The sequence below is a fragment of the Ursus americanus genome, chromosome 31 (genome assembly GCF_024610735.1).
Source record: "Ursus americanus isolate L20-20 chromosome 31, mUrsAme1.1.p, whole genome shotgun sequence".
Taxonomy (NCBI): domain Eukaryota; kingdom Metazoa; phylum Chordata; class Mammalia; order Carnivora; family Ursidae; genus Ursus; species Ursus americanus.
Genome location: NC_142157.1, coordinates 15,378,663 through 15,404,115, shown reverse-complemented (window position 1 = coordinate 15,404,115; position 25,453 = coordinate 15,378,663). Strand labels below are relative to the sequence as shown.

At 49.5% G+C, this 25,453-nt stretch overlaps 1 protein-coding gene across 18 annotated transcripts in view; it reads left to right on the top strand.

Annotated features, from left to right (window-relative positions):
• KIAA1217 (KIAA1217 ortholog) overlaps nucleotides 1-11,172 on the top strand; it is a 703,566-nt gene extending 692,394 nt beyond the window's left edge. For 9 of the 18 annotated variants that reach the window (XM_045787000.2, XM_045786992.2, XM_045786931.2 and 6 more), the window contains 6 exons: nucleotides 2,044-2,163; nucleotides 5,794-5,829; nucleotides 5,980-6,057; nucleotides 6,170-7,774; nucleotides 8,329-8,451; nucleotides 9,161-11,172. In XM_045787000.2, coding sequence (XP_045642956.2) covers nucleotides 2,044-2,163; nucleotides 5,794-5,829; nucleotides 5,980-6,057; nucleotides 6,170-7,774; nucleotides 8,329-8,451; nucleotides 9,161-9,655 — 2,457 coding nt within the window. In that variant the 3' untranslated portion in view covers nucleotides 9,656-11,172. Of the gene's footprint in view, nucleotides 1-2,043; nucleotides 2,164-5,793; nucleotides 5,830-5,979; nucleotides 6,058-6,169; nucleotides 7,775-8,328 lie in introns of all 18 variants that reach the window. The other 9 variants (XM_045786939.2, XM_045786962.2, XM_045786977.2 and 6 more) reach the window with 6 other exon arrangements.
• Nucleotides 11,173-25,453: the final 14,281 nt, after the last annotated feature.

The following is a 25,453-nucleotide window of genomic DNA, read 5'->3' as shown; positions in this document are numbered from 1 at the left end:
ACTAAAACTCCCAGACTGGCCTGGGACATCCCTCCCGCCAATCAGCTTGCGGGCAGGTTTTCAGAATGGTTAGAGAGTGTCACTCCTAGGAACCGTAGATTGCTAGGGTTAGTGACGCATACAACAGTTGAGAGCGTGGGGGTGTCCGTCACTCAGCGACCCGGTGAGGACCCCCTGGCCGAGGACACTGGCATTGACAGGCCTGCTTGTTGTTGGGGGTTTGGGGCTTGGCCGAAGATGTGTAGGCATGTTCTGAGACCATTCATGGTCGCGTCTGCCGCAAAGCAGGGTACGAATTGATTGAGGCCCAGTGTGGTTCAAGTGGACGACAAAGTACTAGATGATTTTAAATCCATGTGAGGTGAACAGTTACTAATCCAAGAAGCAGAGACTTTTAGGCTCGTGAATAATCCTGCACTAGCCCCCGAACAGAAGTCGTGTGTTTGCTCCAGCCGCTTAGGGCTCACAGCTTGAGAACATTTCCCTCCACGGAGGCCTACAGATCGCGGATGCTTTCAAGTTTTCGAGACTGGAGTATTTGGCCCCTTGTATTACTGGTGGTTAGGTAATACTGGTGAATACAGTGTTCTAAGCCTAACTTAGGCAAAGCCAGGCAGCCCTCCTGCTGGGGAGGGGGGCAGGGACCCTACCTGCTTCCTCAGAAGGTCACCCACGGGCTCTTGATGCCCCCGAGGCAGGACAAGGAGCAGGTGCGGCCTCCTACATGAAACTGTGGGTCACCCTGCCTGTTCCGGGGTACCAGGCATCAGAAGAAGCCACAGGCTCCGAAGTCCAGGGTCTGAGCCCAGCGGAGATGGCGAGTGGCCTTAGTGGGCGTCTCCAGAGCCGGCAAGGACTGGAGTGTCTAAGGGACTGCAAGGGGGAGCCAGCACTGCAGGCACGGGGAGCAGGTGGCGTAGGGGAGAGCAGGCCGGGAAGGCCCCAGGCACTGGCTTCATTCATATTTTAGGACCCGTTCTGAAATGGACAACTTGGCGTGGGCGTGGGTTATTCTTTCTGCCTACAGAGTTCTTTCCAAAGGACCATATTTGACATTAAGAAAATATGAGGCAATTATTTGGGATTTTTTCACTTAAATAACTCTTCTTTAATCCCAGCTGTGCATGCGAATTATTTGGGGGAGTTTTAAAAAAAAGAAAAAAAGGCCTCTGAATGAATTCCGAATGACTTATTCCCTGGGTGACGCCTGGGTAACAAAATAGTTTTTTAACGAGGTGACATGTAGTTGAGTTGAGAACCACTGATTTCAAGAAGGCGAATGCTGGGGTTCTTCGTCTTTCTTGCTTTCACAATCGTACTGTCCCTCCACTCTGCCCGAGACACAGCCTATGCTTTCCAGCCGCCTGAGAACTGGCCTCCCTCACCCTGTTCAGGTGAGCCGACACGGGCTCCTAGAAGCCAAATGAAGAGTTTTCGGGGACAGGGCTGGAGGCTCAGGCGGCCCCGAGGCCGCTCCGGACCCCCAGGTGCTAAAGAGCGTCATCACTTTATTCTAAATGCACTTCAGAGCCCCTCGGAGCACGGGGGTCCCTGTTCCTACCGGGACAGTGAACGGGTGAGGATTACTTCTGTTCTAAGAGTCAAAGGTTTGCAATATCCTGGGCCCTTATTTCTCTGACCTCAAGAAAGTTGGTAAAAAGAAAAGAAAATGACCACGAAAAAAGAAAGATAGCTTCTTGTCTCAATTCATTTACATATTCAGCATTTTTTTAAAGTCAACACAAGAAGCCCTACTAAGTGCAAATCAGGTTGTGGAAGAAAGGGCATTCCTTTCAAGGCTTCTGTCCGTGAATCCTGCCGGGCGCAGCCACGAAGGAAGCCTTTGCCCCTGACTCAGCGCTCCGCTTTGCTGCCTGAGGCCCAAGTGCAGAGCCCGATTTACAGGCGCTGCTTCCCTGGCCCTGGCGGGACCTGCCTGCAGGCCTGGGCTGCGGCCTCCCTGCCTCTGGACTCCCTGCCTCTTCCCTCCTCCCTCCTCGCTGCACTTGGATCCCCGTTAACCTCAGTATTTTAATCCCTCAGGCATTCCAGAAGTGTTCCTTTATGGATGTAAATTCAAACAGTCATGCCGAGCAGTCCCGGGCTGACAGTCACGTTAAAGACACTAGGCCGGGGGCCACGGTCCCACCCAAGGAGAAGAAGGTAACGTGGCGGTGACACATTTGCCACACAGGCCGATGGTCCTTCTTTCCTTGCTCTGACACTAACACCGCTCCTGCATTTGTCCTTCTGTGCCCTCTCTTTTTTTCCTCTCACCTTTTTTTTTTTTTTAAGATTTTATTTATTTATTCGACAGAGATAGAGACAGCCAGCGAGAGAGAGAACACAAGCAGGGGGAGTGGGAGAGGAAGAAGCAGGCTCATAGCGGAGGAGCTTGATGTGGAGCTCGATCCCATAACGCCGGGATCACGCCCTGAGCCGAAGGCAGACACTTAACCGCTGTGCCACCCAGGCGCCCCTCACCTTTTTTTTTTAAACTAATGGAGACACAGTCTTAGGTTTAATCAGAGATTAATCAGTGACCTCTGTGTTCCTGCGCTCAGCACACAATAGTCTATGCAGAATTTGAGGCATTCTCTTCCCAAACTGAAGAGTATACATATGCCTTGCGAGATTTTTCTAGAACTCCAGAAAAAAAAAAAGAAAAAACAGAAACATCAATCGAGTATGTAGCACTTTTTCTTATTTTTCGCACGTCTTCTAGGTCCAACACACCTGCATCAGAAGTAGCTGCAAACCTTGGCTTCTAGGACGAAAACACACAGCAGAGCCGTATGCCCGCCACCCTCCACACGTGTATTCATGGAAAGTCACACATACGTATTTGCACACAAGGGCGAGAATGCCAGACAGAATTTCTGTTAAGTACTACACGTTCTCAAACTATACTTGCAAGACAGTGAGTCCAGTCTAGCTTTAGCGGTAATACGCACTGTGGCATCCTAGTGGCTTCAAGACAGAGGTCCAGGCTCTGGAACAAAATATGCTGTCATTACATAAGTACTTTAGGGAAGGGACGTCAGCCAGGTTGTCCGAACGTCAGCTTTTTAAGTCGCATCTAGAGTTTTTATGATTTTTGGATGTAGAGTCATCTTACCTGAGTGAAGCTTCTGTCTCCATGTCAGGATTGACAGCTTATCATGACCAACTCAAGTTCTAGCATTTTCCACCAGGAACGTGTATTTCAGAAATTGAAGGTTCTAGCATCCCCTAGATAAAGTCAAACAGATCAGCCACCGTATAGCCTAATGGCGACACCAGGTGGGTATACCAGAAAGCTCAGTGAGGGAGATAGAGAATCCCAAGTCAGAGGGCTGTTCTGACATAATCTTTCAAGAGATACAGTCCTGGGGCATATAGCTACCAGCCATGAGGCCCTGCGGAGGAAGATTTTCCTGTGAAGAAAATCTGTTAATTTGGATTGAACCCATGACACCATATTGGAAATACATTGCTCTTTCAGTCTTTGGGATTGCCCTACATGGCCTTATTAAAACCAACTCATGAAAGGCCCTCGCAGACCCTGAGTCACACGGCATGCCTGGGCTAATGGAACTGTTTCTGGCTAAAACACTGCCTGGGAACCGGGAAAAGAACCCTCTAGAGAAAATCATTGTCTCGTCGACTTTTGCTAATTGGCGAAAAAGTTGTGTGAGATGTTTTTGCCCTGCAATTAGAAAGCCATATCCTTCCAGTCTCATTCAACTCAATCAAGAGTCTATCTGATAATAAGCAGGTCTGTAGTAAGAGCCTTGTAGGGACTTACATGCTTCTTTTAGATCAATATACTCAGATTGACCTATTTCACAATAACCATGAGTATCAGACTTGTCCCCAGATTTGTGCTATTATTAACCTCTCCCTGGTCTATTCATCTACTCTTCAATAAATCAAATATTTCTTTAAAATTTTCTCCTATCGTCATGAAGCACTAGCCTAGTATTTCACTTGTATGCAATTTTCCTGTAACTGTGTCTCTGATTTTGGTTTATTGCCCATATTCATTTTTGAGCCTGCTACACAGTTGCCTGAACAATCCAGATCTCAGGGCCTGTAAACAGGTATTAAGAGGCTTAATTACCTTTGATGCAGAGTCTTGACCATCTGAGATCACATCTAAGATGTCGTTGTGAGGTTACGTGACATTTGCGACCAAGCCGCCCTGGATAAAGTTATCGCACCTGCTTTGATACGCTCATTCTTTTTTCTAGCCCAGTGACCAAAATGACAGGTCATGTGAAACCTACCCTTGACATCTTTATCTTAGCTTTCCTCGGAGTATTCCTGCTATTACATCTGTTTTAACATATGTATGTCTCTGCGTGACGTTTGAAATACTTAACAAGGGGTGTGGCATGGGCTCGGACCGATCATGACAGAGGCCAGCCCAACCCCAGGAAATGGGTCAGCAGAAGGTCAGCCGCACGGGTGTCCTACACATCAATTCCTTGTCCAGTTCGTGGGTAAATTCTCACTCGAGTCCTAGCGTGGTACGCTAACTCCATGTTTGGGGTCAAAACCTCATTTATTCTTAAGACCTTTTACTGTATGTGTTGTTTAATAATCCAAGTTTAAAATCCCACATTAGACATGATTTGTGCAACCACACCCGCTGAATCCTTGCACGTATTTGGGGGCCTTACCGGGAGGAGGGCAAGTTAAACAGGAGGTGTTGGGTGGCTAATGCCCCTTGTATCCTGTACGGTGTTTCCATGTGATTAATACTGACTTTGTTGTTCGTGTGTCATTCCTTGAATGTGTATGGACGCTCTTTCCATTTGTAACACGGCGGTGGGATTGTTCTGGGGTCACTTTGGTGGGGCCTGGTTGTTGTGCTTTGTTGTGTTGTCGTGGCTTTAACCAAACAACCTCCTTGGGATTGTGCCCCATCTAAGAGCACCATTTCCTCGCGGGCTTCGGCAGCAAGAAGAGAGGGCGGCAGTGCCTGGGAAGCGGCGAGGCCCAGCTAGGGTTAGTGTCACAGCAGGGCCCGAGGGGACAGAAACACACGTGCCGGAAAAGGCCACGCTTCCTGGTCAAGCACTGGCCACACCTGGTCCTCACCGCTGGCTTCTCACGCCCTGAATCTTGGTGAGGGCCTCAGAAATGGACCTTCGCTCCATGTCGGAGGATTGGGGGACTAAAAGCTGAATTATGATGTCACGGCCATCATTTTAGTCTCACGTGTCTGCTTTGGAAGTGTTTAGACATTTTGACAACACTGTCACTCTGAATTTGGATTTGATCGCCTTGGGTAGTGTTAGTTTGAAGGTTATCGTGACACGTTACTTGGCAAGTCCAAGTGCAAAATGCTGCAAGAACCTTTTTAATCTGTCCTTTGACCGGGGAGTGATTATGGGTTTTTTTCATCTCCAACTATCACACCCAACAAATGCAGAGTCCTTATGGGACAATTTCCATAAGAGAAGCAGAGATAGTACTGAAATACCTAGCTGGAAGGGACGTGGAAAATCTCCTGGTCTAGTTCCTCGGTTTATAAGCAAGAAAACTGAGGCCCAGAAAAGTGAAGGTAACGCAGTTAAGTGGCAGGTCTGGGTTAGAATCAGAATCTTCTGCCTACGGAGAAATTGTACTTTCGACAGCGCCACACCCCTCTTCCCGTGTTCGATTCTGCTAGGCTCACAGCCAGATGCTGGAAAGAGGACGTGTTGATGCAGAATCGGTCCCTTTATTCTCTTAACTGCTCCCTCACAAAATTCGAAATCCTTAAAATACTTTGCTAACTGAGATTTTCGTCTTGTGCAAACACAGGGCATTTTTGGAAGTTGGAGAGCAAAGCAGTCCAAGGTAAACAGAGCTCTATAGGCTTTGGACTGTGTGTAACAAATGTGCTTGGCCCGCATGGTTTGGAAGTGTAATTAAAGGAACAATTTAGTGATAGTCCACTTTGGGAGGCTGTGGTTTTGTGGAGTAACATGTCCTACACTATTCTACCAGAATTTGGAATTTTTCCGTGAAGACCTGCGGAAATCTGATGTTGAATATGAAAATGGCCCCCAAATGGAATCCCGAAAGGTGAGTTTAGCAGATCTGTGTTCCGACTGATACCGTGCAGATTAATTACCTTCTTTTGCAGATCCATTTCTGATTAATGTGTGTGGTTTCCCTCCTCCATTGTCCCTCTCAGGTTACCGCAGGGGCTCTCGGACCTCTTGACCATCCTAGGTGGGAAATGGCAATGGGGAATGGTATTTCTGAGGCATCACGAACCTCAGAGTACAAAACAGACATCCTAAAAAGGGAAAATTCCATATCCAACAAGAGTTTATTTAGAGACAGTAGAAACTATTCCCAGAAAAATGTGTCTAGGGTCAACTCCAGCTACCCTGGCACGAGTCCGTCGGAAGTTGAAATAGACAAAGGACCTAAGAGCTCTGGACCACAGTGCCCTGGATCTGACAGTGAGCAGCAAAAGACAAATTATGGAAAAGCAAAGGAGATGATGAGTCTAGAAGGACCAGAAAATATGGATAGGTGTGACCTTCCCTCTCCCACTAGGTCAACTGAATTGAGCCCGTGTGATGTCAAAACTCAAGATCAAGGGGTTCCCATGACAGAGTTCGGCCAGGTCGTTCTAAGACCCAAGGGGGCGCGGCATGCGAACGTGAACGCCGGCGAGGACGGGGAGTCGACCCCAAGTTCTCCCACTGAGGAAAATGCGACCCCCGACAACATTGCCTTCATGATTACCAAAACGGCAGTGCAGGTGCTCTCTAGTGGGGAGGTCCGCGACATCGTGAGCAAAAAGGGGGAAGATGTACAGACGGTTAATATTGACGCCAAAAAAGAGACAACTTCCCAACAGGGAGGAACTGAAAACGAAGAGCCAGTCGTGTGCCTGGACAAGAAACCAGTTATCATCATTTTTGACGAACCCATGGACATCCGGTCCGCGTATAAGAGACTTTCGACCATATTCGAGGAGTGCGATGAGGAATTAGAGAGAATGATGACAGAGGAAAAGATAGAGGAGGAGGAAGAGGAGGAAAACGGAGACCCAGCGGTGCAGAACAACAGGTCCGGAAAGTTCCCCGAGGAGGCGGCCTCCGGCAGCCGCGGACCCGCACAGCAGGCTGACCGTGAACTACAGCCACCCTGCCCGTCGGCCGAGGCTGACACATCAGGAAGACGGGAAATGAATAAAAGGGAGCAGGGCAAGTTCAACCAAGCAGATACTCCAAGTTCAGAAAGCAAGGGCGATGGGGCAGATGACCAGTTTGAAAACCCCAAGAAGAAGTTTAAGTTCAAATTCCCTAAAAAGCAGCTGGCGGCCCTCACTCAGGCGATTCGCACGGGAACCAAGACGGGGAAGAAGACCTTGCAGGTGGTGGTCTACGAGGAGGAGGAGGAGGACGGCACCTTGAAACAGCACAAGGAAGCCAAGCGATTTGAAATCACTAGGTCCCAAGCTGAAGACACCCCCAAGAGCGTGCTGCGGAGGCAAGAGCCACCCGGTCCGGAGAGCACAGCTCTGATTTCCAGAACTGATGAAATTAGAAAGAATACCTACAGGACGCTGGACAGCCTGGAGCAGACCATCAAACAGCTCGAAACCACCATCAGTGAAATGAGTCCAAAAGCCCTAGTTGATACTTCATGCTCTTTCCACAGAGATTTTGTTGCCAGCTCACCCCACATGGCCCCAGAGGCCTCTCCCCGCTCCCTGCTAGCTCTGGATGAAGCTCCCACTGCCCCAGAGCCCCCCTCGTCCATACCTGCGGCTTCACGTAAGGTATCTTGGTCTGATGGAAAGTGACAAGACCCAGCTGCTTTCTTACATCTGCCATAATCACCATTAGCAACAGGTGTCTTGTGATTGACTTGCTTCCTTTCAGGTGGCTCATTGTGTTTTGTTTTTTTGTTTTTTTTGTTTTTTTAGTTTTTTGGTTTTTTTGTCTGTTCTCCACGATCCCTTTCTCTCACACTTTCTCCCTCACCTTCAAAACAACAACAACTAGGTGTCTAACAGCTAATCGATTCTCTTTTTACCTCTGTTGCTGATTGGTGTTGGGTAAACGCAAGGACGCTGGGTCGGTCATTTGCTGTTGAAATGATTGCTCTGATACTCACATTAAAATCGGTTTGATCAGTAGTGGAGCAGTTTATTCTGTTTGATTCTTCAAATTAACCCCAGTGGTGTCTCCTGATGTCCGTCTCCTAGATCTGTCCTGCATGTAGGGCTGTGGCTTCTCACGTTGACCTTCTCTGCACACGGCGGGAGAGCCTCGGCGATGACCCGCTCACGTGCTTCTCCTTCTCTTCCCCTCCCGCTGCTCCTTCCCCCAGGGCTCCACTGGGACCCCGCCGACAAGCAGGATGCCAGTCCCCATGAGCTCCAAGAGCAGACCCGGAAGCCTGGACAAGCCTGGCAAGCAGTCCAAACTGCAGGATCCCCGCCAATATCGTCAGGTAGTTTTACCTTAAACCCAGTTTTGGATGGACGCTATTGCAGTTAAGAAGCAAGTCGCTGACTTAGTTTATACCAAATATTGTGTTTTCTTTGTAAGATATGGTTTACATAGACATCCTGGATCTGGGGCATGAAGAAAGTCTAAAAAACCTTTGTTACACTTTCCACCACGCTTTTGCATGCTCGCAATAAAACATCTTTTACTTTGTGACTCCAAAGTTTAACTGTTAACGCAAGGTGCCAGGCCCATTGGCTTTTCTTTGGTGAAGGTAGTGGTTCATCAGAACACCTTGGGAAACCGAGACGGACCTGTCCTTGAGCTGCCCTGAAAGTCACCAGTACTAACGTATATGCTGACCGCACTGCATTAGAGGCACATTAACTGTCCGTCACGGTGCCCCAGCCCCAGCCCAGTAACCACAGACGCATGGCCAGCCTGGCACCTGGGACAGGAGTGGGATGATATGCCTGTTCTCACCGACACCTGTTCTTCCTTTTTTCCCCCCTCTTCTGCACATCCTGCGCTCTGTCCTTTGGGGGTTTCTGCCAGGCCCAGTACAACAGGACTTAGCTCAGGCCTTGAACTGGTTTGGTTTGGTTTGGTCTCTGTTAGGTAATGATGCTCAGAAGGGCTGTGTTGCCAGACCCTGTGAACCGATCGTGTTACCAGCTTTCTGACAAACTGTCTCCCGCCATCTTTATTTACAGGCTAATGGAAGTGCTAAGAAAGCTGGTGGGGACTGTAAGCCTACTTTCCCCTCCTTACCTGCTTCTAAGATTCCAGCCCTTTCTCCCAGCTCTGGGAAAAGCAGTTCTCTGCCCTCTTCTAGTGGTGACAGCTCTAACTTGCCTAACCCACCTACTACTAAACCACCGGTTACTTCTAACCCTCTCAGCCCCCAGACAGGACGATCTGCTCCGTCTGCCTCCCTCATCCCCTCTGTCTCTAATGGCTCCTTAAAGTTTCAGAGCCCCACTCATGCAGGTAAAGGCCACCATCTCTCATTCTCACTGCAGACTCAAAACGGCCGAGCAGCCCCTCCCTCCTCCTCCTCCTCCCCGCCCTCCCCCGCCTCCCCCACTTCACTGAATCAAGGTGCCAAGAGCATCAGAACCATCCACACTCCCGGCCTCACCAGCTACAAGGCACAGAACGGAAGTTCAAGCAAAGCCACCCCATCCACAGCAAAAGAAACCTCTTAAAGGCCAAATCCTGTTAGGCACAAGTCGGAGTTACATTTAAAAAAAAAAAAAAAAATTTTTTTTTTCCAACAACTGTTTTCTCAAGAGAATGTACCGTATTGCTGTACTGTTTGAGGCTTCACGCTAAGTATGTGCTAAATACTGGATGAATAGATTTCAGTAAAGCTCGTTTGACTTTTTACTCTGTTGCTGTTGTAATTACATAGTGTTTACTGTTTATATTCGATACCTGTTACATGAAGTAAGCATGTGTTACGAAAAGAGTGGCTGGCGGGAGAGAAGGGTGCGTGTGAGATGGGGGGGAAATGTATTCAGCATGTAAAACATGTATGATTCCAGAATTTTAGTATGTTTTGTACAAAAATATTTTTCATTACGGAGACTAGACGTGAACAGAGAATTACACAAGGGTGACTATACAAATTGTAAAACAGATACTATAATATTTCCTTTTATTTTAGTGTTATTTAGCTTTATTACAGATTTCTATTTTTGTCAAAACTTCATGGTTCCTTTCGAGATCTTTTTTGCCAAAAACATTTTGATACTATAGCATTGTACCTGTGAAAGTAGCGTGCTAGACGATATGCCCGAGAACCTCTGCACAGCCAAGCCCGAGGCCCGTGGAGAAGGCAGTTTATCACACCTGTTGCACTGCCATGAAAATTAGGTATGATCATTTGCAGCCCAAGCAAGCGAGCTTTCTTTGCTTTTCTTTCCTTCTCTTTTTTCTTTTCTTCTCCTTTTTCTTTTTTTATAACATATTGGGATTCTCTAGTTGCTTTCCTTGCAGTATCGAACCCCTTCCTTTGTTTTCGGAGACCTGGTAACCCACACTATTGCATTGTGGATTTTAACAGTACACTTCTGTACGGTTCTGTCAACCGCTCAACTTTTGTACATATATAAATAGACATCCGAAATACTGTGTGTGACCGCACAGAGTCGTTTCCCACACCAAAGTTAATTTTTATGCATGCTTTAAAACTCTATCTCGGGACGGGCAGAAATGGGGGCTCCCCGTACATTTTTAAAAAGCAACGAGTTTGCACAGCTAGAGTGTTTTTGTAAATAAATGTATTTGTATAACACAGTCATGTAATATACAGAACTATAAGCAGAGACTTTGCAAAACTAAATAAAGGGCTGCATGCTTGTTATTTTTTGTACCTTGTCCCTCGAACTACTTCCTAGTCAGAGAACAAACGTGTCTGTCGCCGAGTTCAATGGTTTGGGTTTCGAGGGCATTATAAGTGATATGTAACCGGACGCGAACTGGTTTCTGGAAAGCTCTGCTTTTCTGATTCCTGAGGAGTTCCTGATAAATGCGTTGCAAGTGTGGTGCCTTCTGACGTAACCTGCTGACCCCTCTCTGCGGCTGACCCCGGGCTTGCCCGACAGAAAGCAAACCTGGGTACGGAGTTTCCACCCTCGTTAACCAGAGGGGCTCGTATTACTTTTCCTTTTTTAATTTCCAGTAGAATTAAAGTAGAAATAAACTGTCTTTGTCACTAGGATCTTCTGGAGTTCTCAATTTTCACAAACACTGTTGGTGTAGGGGGACGTGGGCGAGCTAACGCGACTCTCCGTGTGCTCATTGGCAAATGGGAAGGATGGTTAGTGCAAATAACACTGAGATGATGAATCCCAAGCAAGAACGTGTTAGTCTTTTTTGCCTCCAGAGTATTTAACTTGGTTTGGTGTAAAGGGTAAATTATTATGACTTGGGCGCCTGGTTGTTAGTGGGCCTTCGCTTCAGGTGTGCAGGGCTGGGATGTCAGACACAGGCTATTCTATCTCCGCTCGTTGTGTTAACTGTAATCACAGAGCTCGGGGAGGGCTCAGGAAAGTCGTCATCTTGGAGTGTTGAGGCACCAAATATTCCAACATGTCAATCATGTCCCATAACAACTCAACAACCACATTATGTTAAAATGCACACGGTGGCCGGCTGACTCGTGCCAGGTTATTTGCTCCTCTGTATGGACAAGCTGAGAGTTCTTTGTAAGCAGCTCAGCACAGGTGGTGGCTCCCGTCCTCAGTTTACCCTCAGACTTCCCAGAGCGCTGACGAGGATATACAGGGGATGGTCAACCGCAGCCGATGTCAAGAAGGATGGGGCGTGTCCCCCAGGTGTCCACACAGCCCAGGCATAACCCTGAGACCCAGCAAAGTGCCACCCACCTCCTCAAGACATTGGAGGGAAACTGAGTCCAAGTGGTCACGGGCTGCCTCTGACAACGCTTTAGGGAAAGGCACCTTGGGTCCTTTAACAGCTAACGTGGGTCATAAGATGAGTCGCTAACTAGCAGTCTTCAGATTTTGTTAAACCACTTTTAGCCTCTGACTACATGACTTTGGAGCTCATCACTCGACCAACAGATGGTAGCATCCGAAAAAGTACTCTTAGAAATGAACCAGAGGGGCTCTCAGATTCCTTCAACAATCCATCAGCCCGTGCTGTGTGCTGGCTGTGCAGCCTTGGGCATGCCTCAGTTTCTCCTAATGACAGAACCTACCTCATAGGATTGTTGAGAAGATTGAATTCAATGTGTAGAAAATAATCTTAAGACAGAGCCTGACAGGGGCGCCTGGGTGGCTTAGTCGTTAAGGGTTCGACTCTTGACCTTGGCTCAGGTCGTGATCCCAGGGTCATGGGATTGAGGCCCTCATCCGGCTGCACATTGGGCATTGAGTCTGCTCAAGATTCTCTCTCTCCCTCTCCCTCTGCCTCTCCCCGCAAAAATAAATACATACATACATAAATAAATAAATAAAATATTTTTTAAGATTAAAAAAAAACACACCTGACACACACACACACTCGATACGGGTTGGGATTGTCGTACTGACCAGCGCTGCTCTGATAACTGGACTCTGTTCCTGCTCTTAAAGGGCTTCCATCCAGTTGTGGAGGGGGCGCCGCCATGGGCAGGCGGAGAAGTCAGACGAGCCTCACGGTGGGCGGCAGGGGTCCAGAGGAGAGGTCGTTCGTGGAGGAGATGGCATTTGCCACCCTCCCCGCCCCCCGGTACAATACAGAACTTTTCATAGTGTTGCACCATTGAAGAGGCTGCTTTTCTTTCAGTGTTACTTGTGACCCCGACTCTTTCCAAAGCTAAACAAAAGATTGACATGGTCTTGGAACAAAGCCAAGGTCCTAGAATCAGGGCTACGAAAGAGTGGTCCTTTTGCGAGGTTGCGTTTTCAGGATTGGGAGAAGGTGTACCCCCAAATCACCCCACCCAGGCTCCTCAAATGGTGAGAGGAGTTGATATCCATCCCTGAGCTGAGTACCAGGGGCAAGACCCGTGGAGAGAAGTAGACACGTCCCCTGGGCTCCCGGAGCAGCTTTGGCCATGCCTGTCCCCCAGACTGCTTCCCAAGTGCCCCACTCTGTAATTCAAACTAACTTCTTCCCCTCTCCATGGCTCTGAAAATGCAAAAGCGTTTGAGAACAATCAAGAAGCTTTTTTGGAGGGAGTGGAGGAATGCGGACTGCTTCAACCAAAAATTCCCGAGGTCATTTTGCAGAAGCAAGCAGGTGACATTGCTGGGAAACACACCCCGGGCCACAGGCAGCGGTGTGCTCTGATCTGTGTTCCTGAGAAGTTAATGTTCAAAAGAAAGAAATTGATCATGCGAGCACTTTTGAGGAGGGAACCCCAGATCTGCCAGGGCTCACAGCCATCTGGCTCGAAACAAAGGCTTGTCCTCATGACCTGGAGGTCAGAAGGTCGAGTTAGGCTCGACACACTGCACGGAGAAGGCAGGGGAGCCAGACTTACACAAAATGCTTAATTTGTTTAATTGCCTAGCAGTGATGGGGAAGTCCTTAATCCTGTGTCTGCAGACACATCAGCAGTAACTGCCATCGGCTTCTATTATGGGCCACGTTATGCTAAAGCGGTTTGCACATATCGCCCTTTAATCCTCCCAAAACCCTTGTGAAAAAATTACCATCATTACCTCTTCCCCGTCGTGCTGTGGGAAACAGGCTGAATAAGAGAAAGTGTGGGATGTGCACCTGGGATGAGCCTGAGGTATGGGCACTCGATCATTCTCCTTGGGATGGGGCCCCTCAGGTTGTCTCTGAAAGGACTTACCGAGCAGAGATTCATTCCTGGACCAAAGGATACCATCTTTATTAAAAAAAAAAAAAAAAGAAAAGAAAAGAAAGAAAAAAGAAAAAGCTCATTCATTTAGGCATCATTACAAATTTTGGCTGCCTCACCTTCAAAAATGGGTAGGTAGAGAGCATTGCGCTTAGGGGGTTAATATTCTCATCCAGCGTCACTTGGGAGGCAGGTGAAGCTGGGTCGATACCTGGGATCACCGAGGACTTTTTCCCCTAAGCAGGTGGACTAAAACCTTAAGACAGCAGGGCCAGACCGCAGGGAAATCACCCACCTGCCAGAAAGGCCCCACCTCCCCGACACGCCCACTTTTTAAAACCACGCCCTATGCCCCGCCTACACCGCTAGGCCACGCCTCTCCCTTACCCTCCAGCCTAGTTGCTACAGCACCTTCTCCACTCAGTCCCTGGGGGTAAACGGCTCCCAAGCGTCCCTCAAAGGCATTTCTAGGGGTTTTGCTCCTCGACACTTCCCAGGCACGGGACTTGTGAGTGGGCAGTTCAGCCCCTCACAGGGTCAGTCTTATCAGATTCTGTGGTTTCTTTTCAATTACAAACGCTTTGTAGGAAATAAAATTCTTGTTGATACATCCTACCTACTCATGTACTTTCAAAACCTAAGCAAAACAATCGAATGCCCTAACGGTGATACAACGAAGCCGTCACGTGTCGCACCAATGAGCAGAACACAGTTTGCTTGCTTTGGAGACTCAAGCCCCATGAATTCTGTTTGTTGATGTGACTTTTCCCCCAAAGAGTGGACCACTCTGTTTGAAGCTTCGAACAAAGCAAATTCTCCCTCATTTTACACCTTCTTGGAAAATTTTTTGCATACTTTAAGAATGCCAAAAAGCTTATTTGTAAGGCAGAATTGGCCTGTAGGCAAGGTCATTGTAAATAAGTTTTTCACTCACATGAATGTTCGTTGGGACATCTCCGGGTTCTGCTGGAGGGGACAGTTCCTGGAAGACCATGGCAGGCCGCCTCGCGTCCCTGGGCCACACCCACGCCATGCCAGTTTTGCCTCATCACTGAAACAACTTCCAAGCTCTCCCCAAATACGCACACTTGCCTCTAAAGGGTGGAACCCCTTGGCTGAGACCCACCGGGCACAGACTAAAGAACACACACTTCACTGTTGAAAAAGTCGGGGCAAACCCCAAGGGCGTAAGGATCCAGCAGCGAAGATCCAGCCCAGTGAGCCCTTCCCCATAAGATGGCGACACTTAGGGGACACATGCGGAGCTCGGGGCCACTTGCATGGTCTGCCATCTGACACCTCTAGCCACATTCTCCATTCATGCCTGGGAGAGCAAGTGATTAACAGAAGAAACCCAAGCTCTAAGCATTTGTAAGGAGGAAAGGGGCGGGAAATCTTGAGAAGATGAGTGGCAATGGATTTCTCTCTTCTAAATGTTGAAGCTCTGGGATTAGCGAGGGGCTGAATCATTTAGAAGCAGAGCTCGGCCTTGCCACAGACACCACCTCCTCTCCCACCTAATGTGAAAGGGGAGGAAACAGGCTGCTGGCCAGGGCGATAGACCCAAGCAGCAGAAGAACCCAAGAAATCCTGATCTTGCATTTGGGATAAACTCGCCTCATAGTCCAGGTTCGCAAACTTGGCTGCCCCCTGCGACCACATGGGAAGCTTTGAAAATGCTGGGACCTGGGTCCCACCCACAGAGATTCTAAATCGGGGGGGGACACAGGCTCTGTCTGTGCAGCGGATTATCAGACCTTTCCAGGTGATTCTAATGGGAAGCCAGGGCTGAGAACCTGGGCCTCACACTAGAAGGCAGAAGCCCCAGAAGTAACGAGAAGATGCTGTCTCTTAAAAATAAAAGGTAACCGCAGATTCAAACCTGAAAAGTATTTTAATTGTTTTCAAACTTTCCCTCCCAGCCGACAGGGTCGCCCGGTGGATCTAAAGCTTTGCTTGTGTTTTGACCCTTCCAGGGCTGCCGGGCCTCCCAACACTGCTACGCTTCGGGCTCGCGTGTTTGCAGGGAGCCAACTACTAGGGTATTCAGCAGCCTTTGGAGTGGGAATCCGTGAAGGATCTGACATCAAGAAAGTCCAGTTGTAGCTCCTCCCTTAGCCTCTGGAGATGCTGGGAGACCCCACCATGGTTCCTAATAGTTGGTTAAAGGAGACACTGCAAGTGCCCTTGTCACAGAGGTCCCACCTGGTGGTGAATACCAATTAGTGATGTGTTTCAAATAGTGCGTCTAGGTCTCTGAAATATTATGAATGTAGAAAGCAAAAAAAAAAAAAAAGGGCAAAAAAAAGGGCAGAATCACTCCTTTTGGGAAGGGGACCCCACATAGGTGTGAAAACCATTTGGGCGATATGGGATCTGAGGACAGGGCAGAGCGTCCAGGAGCCCACGGTGAGCGGAGGAGGACAAGGCAGGAGAAGCCCATCTCTGACTTCCCCCAGGTCCAGTGAGGAGGTCAGAGGGTGGTATGTAGGCTCCCAGATTCAGGTTAGAAATGTAGGCAGAACCAGGCCCACACCAAGAGGGCTTCTCCCCTCCAAGAGCCCCTAGTCCATCCCTGAAAGGTGGGCCAGTGCCTTAGCCCAGCTCCCGGCCCCCAGTTTCTCTCTCTCAGAGAAGACCTTCTGCAGGGCCCCATCTTGGTCGTCACCCCCCCCATCCCTCCAAGCCCACTGGCATCCACTCCCACGGCGCCCTGAAATGCCTCCCTTCAGGGGCACCAGCGCCTCTGTATTGTGACACCCAGGGCACATTTTCCAGTCCCATCTTTGGCTTTATTTAGGGGATTTACCTACAAATATTCCACCTTAAACAAATGAGATTAAGTCCCTTTTCTATTGCTAAAGGGCAGTGGGGACCAATCTTGCACCCTGGCCAGTACGCTTACCTCCGCAGGCCAGAAGGAGCACAGATGATCAAAGACGCTGCTTCAGTCGGGGGAAGGCCTGACGCACTTGGTCAGATGCCGCTCGAGCTCACACGAAAAGTGGTTTTAGTGCCGCCCCTCAGGCAGATTAGATCTAAGATTACAGACAGATTAGAGATACAAGATTCCTCGGATCTCCAAGGAAGGCAAAGCTCGTCGTACCTGTTTGGTCCCCTTTTTTGGGCGTCTTTCCCCAGCTGATTTTGTGTTCATCGGACTGCAAGCCCCAGGGCCAGAGTCCGGGCCCTCGGCACCTCTGGCCTCCACATCCCTGGTCCCTCCTAAGACAGAAAGGGCTTCCCAGGCAGGGTCCCTGCTCTTTCTGAAGCAGAGGGCCCTGTCTACCTCCTGTACCTCGACAAGTGTTTTTTGCCCCAACATCTGGAGAAAACCAAGCGAAGAGGGCATATTTTACTCATGAGAAAGGGTTCACTAACGTGGAAATGGAGTCAGGGAAGGAAACTTTCAAGAATAAATAGATCATTGTACGGTGATTGCCGCCAGACATTCTTCATTTTCACAGAGGAATAGAATCACACAGTGGAAGGGCTTTGCCAGGTCTGACACACCTTCCACATCCTGGAGAAAGAATGTTCTTTCAGATAGTGACTCCGGAGGAAGAGGCCATGCCCTCTGCCCTTCTTCCACTTCCGTCTAAAATTCCTTCAAGGAGACATTCCAAAGTGAGGCAAGGCCTTCCTGCCCTCTGGGATCTGACGGCTATTGTCCCTCCGTGTCAGCTCCCCCCACCTGCCCCCCACTCCCTCTCTTCCAGCTGCCCCGCCCTCTGCTCTGCTGCTTCGACAAGCCTGGGCCACAGGTTGCTCCTCTGCCTGGACTATCCTCTCCGGGGGGCCTGGATCAGGGCCCCTGCTGGGCGCACCCTCTACTTCGTAGCATTTAGGGGAGTCGGAAGTATATGGTGGTGTGCGTGGTCGGTGACGATCAGTAAGTCCAGGAACTAATGTCTGTGCATACACAAGAGGGGCCCAGCGCCGGACCTGCTAAAACCCACGAAGGACCGTGCTCTTCTGTGGAGACACAGGCTGGTGCAGAGGGAGTGGGAGGCTCATGCTGTTTCTACCGTTCCTGTCACCCAGAGCAAGGATTTAACAGTCGCGGAGTCTGCAGGGTCCTAGGAAACTACTGTTCGCCTGCTGCCACCTGGTGGTCATGTCTGGAACTTCCTCTAAGGGACTGAAGGGCTTCTCACCCAACCTCTCCCCTTCTTCATCTGTTTGGGCCACAGTTTTAGAAATGCACCACCCACCAGCAGTACGCAGCAGTGGCCCCGGTGGGAAGTGTGAGGTCGGTGGCGTTTGTCCTCATCTCAGAGTCACTCTGAACCACTCACTACCTCTCATTACTCCTGTTTTGGGGGAAAGTGATGGGACACTAAGGAACGAGAAAATTCACTCTCCCTTCCTAACACTGTAGGGCGAAAGGAAGAGGGCAGCGGGGGAGCGAAGAGCCCAGCATCCAGGGGCGGGCTCCCCCGCCTCGGAGGGCAGGACTTGTGGACTGAAAGTGGGTGCCCCCCACAGTTGATGTTGAAGCCTGACCCCCCCCTCCCCCATGTGGGGGTGGAAGAGAATGAAGTCAGATGAGGTCATGAAGGTGAGGCCCCCGGATGTACACAAAACGTATCCCTGTTACATTTCCACCTGTTCGCGTGCACAGATCATTCCAGGTACATTTAGATAAAATCCAAACTCTTTAGGAGGGCCTGTAGGGCTCTGCTGAGCGGCCCCCGACACCACCTCCAGCTTGGCCTCCTCCTACCCCAAAAAGAACACATTTTGCCTCGTGGGTGAAAGCAAAGACAGCCTCTGTGGATCTGTCCCTCCCAGCTTGGTAACTCTTGTCGTGAGAATGGTGGGGGAGGTGTGGCAATTTCCATCGGTAACCGGGGCTCACGTGCTACCAAAAAAAGGTGGACGAATTCCGCCCTGACATCACTTTGCAGTGCCGCTGTCGGCGCTCGGCACGTCCAGGCCCTCGGACCCCGGCGCCGTGTGAAAGCCAGGGCCCCGCCGAGCCTGGGGTGTTCTCGTCCCAGCCAGAGCCCGTGACTCCGTGTCCTGGGGACCAGTACGTCCATGTCGGGGCCTCAACATGAGGCGATTTTGCCCCCGGGAGACCCCTAGAGATGTCTGCAGACATTCGGGCCCTCGCAGCAGGGCGAAGCGCGGGGAGCAGCTGGCGGGGGGGGGGGGGGGAGGGGGGGTTCGGGAGAAGGCACAGCGCCGTCCCCGCAGCGAGGAGCGGCCCCGCCCGGGGTCAGCAGGGTCGAGGTGAAGAACCGGGTTGAGAAGCCCTGCTTCGCCCCAGCACCCACTTGGCTGGGTCTTTCCGTCTGTCCCACCGCTGAGAGGCCTGTGGGGACGGGGTCTGCGTTACGCATTGCTCGAGCACCGGAGAGGCCGGGGAGTGAGTGGGTTGCTTCCCATTCTATACCCCAAAACCCCGACTTCAGCAGCAACTTCAGGTTGCTTCCCATTCTATACCCCAAAACCCTGACTTCAGCAGCAGGAGGACACAGGTGGCCTCCAATGGCGGAAGAAAGAAGAGGTGCCTGCCACCGCCCTCCCCCCCCCCCCCCGTGTGCACCTGACCTCCTTGCTCTCGCCCTCGCACCCCTGCTTCTCTGGTTTGCTCCCACAAATGGAGCCTTCTCAAACGTTTGCCCTCTCCTGTTTGTTCTACCACGGGTCCCCCTGCTTCGAAGGGGTTTAAAGGGAGCGAGCAAGCTGGGAGCAGCCAGGCGCGATAACGGCAGGGCATGAAGACCTCCCAGGCCCGGGGGAGCCCTGCACTTGGCGCTGGGCAAGCTCCCCAGAGACGCCTGAGGACCGAGGGGAAAGGGGCCGCGCTACCCGGAAGGTCCACCAGGGGGCGCTGCTGCCCTCTGCCAGGCTCTCTCCACGGGGCTTGGGGACGCAGCGCGCGGGTCTTAACCGGACCCTCGGGCCTCCCTCGCCCGCACCGGGTGTTTTGTGACCTGCTCTTCTGCGTCCTGAGGCGGGGGGCAGTTGACCTGAGAATATTCCCTTCTTAGCTCGGCAGAGGCTGAACACAGCCCTGGGCAGGGACGGCTCCCAGTTGGCTGGGGTGAGGGCAGAGAGGGGAGAAGCAGGTGTGCCCCAGAGAAGCCGCAGGTCGTCGGAGCCCAGGGAGACGAGGGGGGCAGGTGGGTGGGCCTGAGTGTCTCGGCTGCCTGCGTTCCTGGTGGCTTGTGAGGTCTCCTGCCAGTTCTGAGGCACCATCAGCTTTTTCTGGAATAGTCATGGGGTTTTGCTTCTGAATAGAACATACTACATCCCAGCATGTTCTAAGTGCCCCCAGGAAGCCCTGCCTGAGGTGCCCACTTTGAAAAATCACACGTGGGAGCCACGTGCATGACTTCCAGAGGCCGTGTTCCTTGAAAAGTGAAGGGTCTAGAAGAGAATCCCAGGGTGACCTGGGTCTTGTGGTTTCTCAAAGGAACCCCGAGCTGTAGGAACCCCAAGCTACAGAAACTGCCCCATGGAGAGGGCCAGTAAGGAAAACGTCACAGGGGAGCTGTCATGTGAGCAGAGTCTTGGTGGGTGAGCCAGAAGTAATGAGGCGAAGAGGTGGATAAAGTATCTCAGGCTACCCGTGTGGTCGCAGCACGCCATCTTGGGAGGACTGATGTGGGGGAGCATGGGGGACAGCCTGTGGGGTGAAGGGGAGCCTGGATCCTGGACACTGTGCTCAGAGGTTTTGTCTAATAATTAGTCCATCTCGACCAGCTTTCAATTACTCTGACTTTCTGCCCTGGAGGAGGCCCTGGTCACAGCCACCTCAAGTCACCCTTGGGACTTCAAGAGTGTGGCCTCCCCCACGGCTGACCTGACTCAAGGGCACAAAACCTGCCACCAGTTCTGCGGTGTCCCTCCTTATCTGGCAATTGTGTGAGGTCCTGTGGGGGAAAACTCAACGCCGTCCTCAGAGAACTCAGCATCTGGCAGAAAAGGCAGGACGGCAAACAGACACAAACCACTGTGTGGGTTTGGTGGGTAGGACAGTGGGAGCCCAGGACGGCCCTCCCTCACCCACAGGGGAGGGAAAAAAGTCCCCTCAGAGAAGCAAGGGACCAAAAAACTATATTCGGCTGGGCTGATGCCTTAGGGAGGGAGCAGAGGCGATGTCGTAAAAGTCACGTGGAACCATGAGAAAGGTCTTACATACTACACAACACTATTAGTCATTTTCTTTGTAGGCAAAAAGTGTTTGTGGATTTTTTTTAAATCAGTTTTTTTAAATATTTTATTTATTTATTTTAGAGACAGAAAGTGAGAGAGAGAGCACAAGCGGGGGCGGGGAGCAGAGAGAGGAAGCAGTAAGGCTCCCCACTGAGCAGGGAGCCCGATGTGGGGCTCGATCCCGGGACCCTGGGGTCATGACCTGAGCCGAAGGCCGACACTCAACTGATTGAGCCACCCAGGCGCCCATGTTCATGGATTTTGGAGAAGAGAGTGACACAACGTGCATCTTGACCAGCATTTTGGAAGGGGGGTGGGGATGGGAGAAACGCGGTGGAGGCTCAGCGTCGCGAGGGCTCACAAGTGTGAATGGGGGCTGCGCCACAGCTAAGGGGACAGATCGCAGAGATTAATAGGAGGAAGGACTCCACTGGTGCCTCATCGGCTGTGTGGAGACTGTGTTTCCATGTGGCCCAGAGTCTCACCTCTCCTACCCCTTCATTCACTCACTTCTCCTACCTCTTCATTCCACCTCTGCCTTCTGCAAAATTAAAATATCCTGCTTGCCCGTGGATGAGATTCAGAGGAGGAAAACCTCTGAATCCCATGGACATTATGCACCAAGCACATTTCCCCGCTTCTGTTGCCATAGCGATACCAGATGCTTCTGGCAAGATGCTGGCACTGAGAAAATTTGACGATATTTAAACACACATACACACACACACACACTTTTATTTTTTTTAACTGTAGATCAAGGTTTTGAGACATTAACTGAATTATTTTCTCAAGGTCAGTCACACCGAAGCCTAAAGGAGGACAGACCTCCCAGCAAATGCCTTGACACTTTCCCAGCTGTCTCGAGGAACTGCTATTCTGGGGGTAACCCTGCCATCTACCACCCCTGAGGTCTAGCTGCCCCATTCCGGTCACCACCAGAACTGTCCTGCCTTTCCTGTTGCCCCACTTCTGGAAAGCCCTGTGCTGGTGACAGCCAGCTTGTTCTGGGAAGAAGAGCACGGACCCTCAGATAAAGGCCTGTGCGGCACACAGAGCAGCTGACAAGCCAGCTCGCACCCGTGAAGGCCGCTGCAGGCCGATCGGGAGCACAGGCTGCCCCCAGCCTCTCAGAGACAGCCCCTGAGGCATGGGAATAGAGATGGCTCTCTGCCAGGCGATCTTCCTGCCGCAGAATTGGACAAGACTAGGCATTGCCTTGAGTAAGGGACCAGATCAGCTTATTTTCCCCAAGACCTTTCCTCCTATCCTTCCCAGTGGGAAAAGGGCTGGAAAAGAGTACCTGAGGGGAGGTGGCCATTATCCCAGGGATGGGGGCGGGGGGAGGAAGGAGAGAAGGAGGCTAAGGAGAACAGAGACGCTGGGGGTGATGTCATGGTGGCCAGTGTGGTTCTGAAGTCAGCGACGTCAGTGGTGGCTTCCAGAAACTGAGAAGAAAGAGGAAAGAGAGGCTGAGTCAAAGAAGAATCCAGGGGCCGTCTGCAAAGCCAGCCAGAAAAAGCACTGAGGAAAACAAGAGAGATTGTCCTAGAATGTGACAAGGGAATGACAGCCCTGGGCTCACTTCCAATCTTTACAGATCTGGCATATTCTGTCTGTCTGCCTTGTTTTTAAGAAATTGTGGGCAAAGAAGAAGTCAAACTGTCTCTCTTCGCAGATGACATGATACTCTATATGGAAAACCCAAAAGAATCCATGCCCAAACTATTAGAAGTTATAGAGCAATTCAGTAATGTGGCGGGATACAAAATCAATGCTCAGAAATCAGTTGCATTTCTATACACGAATAATGAGACTGAAGAAAGAGAAATTAGGGAATCCATCCCATTTACAGTAGCACCAAAAACCATACGTTACCTTGGAATTAACTTAACCAGAGACATAAAGGACCTATATTCTAGAAACTATAAATCATTCTTGAAAGACATTGAAGAAGACACAGAAAGATGGAAAAATATTCCATGCTCATGGATCGGAAGAATTAACATAGTTAAAATGTCCATGCTACCCAGAGCAATCCACACTTTCAGTGCTATCCCGATCAAAATACTGATGACATTTTTCAAAGAACTGGAACAAAAAGCCCTTAAATTTGTATGGAACCAGAAAAGGCCCTGAATCACCAAGGAATTGTTGAAAAGGAAAAACAAAGCTGGGGTCATCACAATGCCGGATTTCGAGCTATACTACAAAGCTGTGATCACAAGGACAGCATGGTACTGGCACAAAAACAGACTCATAGACCAATGGAACAGAATAGAGAACCCAGAAATGGACCCTCGGCTCTTTGGGCAACTAATCTTTGATAAAGCAGGAAAAAACATCAGGTGGAAAAAAGATAGTCTCTTCAATAAATGGTGCTGGGAAAACTGGACAGCTACATGCAAAAGAATGAAACTTAACCACTCTCTCACACCATACACAAAGATAAACTCCAAATGGATGAAAGACCTCAATGTGAGACAGGAATCCATCAAAATCATAGAGAACATAGGCAGCAACCTCTATGACATCGGCCAAAGCAACCTTTTTCATGACACATCTCCAAAGGCAAGAGAAACAAAAGATAAAATGAACTTGTGGGACTTCATCAAGATAAAAAGCTTCTGCATAGCCAAGGAAACAGTCAAAAAAACTAAGAGGCAGCCCACAGAATGGGAGAAGATATTTGCAAATGATACTACAGATAAAAGACTGGTATCCAAGATCTACAAAGAACTTCTCAAACTCAATACGCAAGAAACAAATAAACAAATCATAAAATGGGCCGAAGATATGAACAGACACTTTTCCAATAAAGTCATACAAATGGCTAACAGACACATGAAAAAATGTTCAAAATCATTAGCCATCAGGGAAATTCAAATCAAAACCACACTAAGATACCACCTTATGCCAGTTAGAATGGCAAAAATTGACAAGGCAAGAAACAACAATTGCTGGAGAGGATGTGGAGAAAGGGGATCCCTCCTACATTGTTGGTGGGAATGCAAGTTGGTACAGCCACTCTGGAAAACAGTGTGGAGGTCCCTTAAAAAGTTAAAAATTGAGCTACCCTATGATCCAGCCATTGCACTACTGGGTATTTACCCCAAAGAGACAGACGTAGTGAAGAGAAGGGCCATATGCACCCCAATGTTCATAGCAGCATTGTCCACAATAGCTAAATCATGGAAGGAACCGAGATGCCCTTCAACAGATGACTGGATTAAGAAGTTGTGGTCCATATATGCAATGGAATATTACTTAGCTACCAAAAAGAACGAGTTCTCAACATTTGCTGCAACATGGATGGCACTGGAGGAGATAATGCTAAGTGAAATAAGTCAAGCAAAGAAAGACAATTATCATATGGTTTCTCTCATCTATGGAACATAAGAACTAGGAAGATCAGTAGGGGAAGAAAGGGATAAAGAAAGGGGGGGTAATCAGAAGGGGGAATGAAGCATGAGGGACTATGGACTTTGAGAAACAAACTGAGGGCTTCAGAGGGGAGGGGAGTGGGGGAATGGGATAGACTGGTGATGGGTAGTAAGGAGGGCACGTATTACATGGTGCACTGGGTGTTATACACAACTAATGAATCATCGAGCTTTACATCGGAAACCGGGGATGTACTGTATGGTGACTAACATAAAAAAAAATTATAAATAAATAAATAAATAAAAGAAATTGTGGGCGTGAAGCAATTGTTTGATTTCAGCTAGGGATTGAGCTTGGCGGTATTGTTTAGTTTGAAAACATGCAACTAACTAAAGTAGTAGTAACCGAAGTTGCAAGTAACTAAAATCATGTTTAAATTCTGTATGTTTGAAAGTGTTTAAATAATCAAAGTGTTCTGTATGTCCTCTGTATTTCCTTGACACATTTCATTCACCCAGTAAATTCTCTCACTTTAGAAAAACCTCTGATAACATTGCAATCTAAAATCCTCAAATGGCTAATAGATTTTATTCAGACATGTAATACTAACCTGATGTTTGCATTTACTTTTGTGCAAATTATAAAGGGATAGAAATCTCTGAGGTTGTTTTTTAAAGATTTTACTTCTTTATTCAGAGCATGAGGTGGGAGGCGAGGGAGGGGCAGAGGGAGAAGGGAGAGAATCTCAAGCAGACTCCCTGCTGAGCATAGAGCCTGATGCAGGACTCGATCTGACGACCCTGAGATCATGACCTGATCCAAAATCAAGATGCAGACGGACCCTCAACCAACTGAGCCACCCAGACACCCCAAAATCTCCGAGTTTTATAACTTCTAAAATTCTGTGTTACTGAAACAAAAATTGGAACCCCTGGGGCTGACTTGGTGGATTCGAATGCTGCTGCTGCTTCGTATTCGAGCACACTGGGGGATCTGACCTGCATGGAACACCATCTGTCATTCCTAGCTGCCTCCTCTTAGACAAATGACCGAATGCCTCTGCCTGCGTCTCCTCCCCTGTAAGGGGGGGATAGGAGGCTCCCGTGTCATCTAGCAGTTGGCTCAGCTGCAC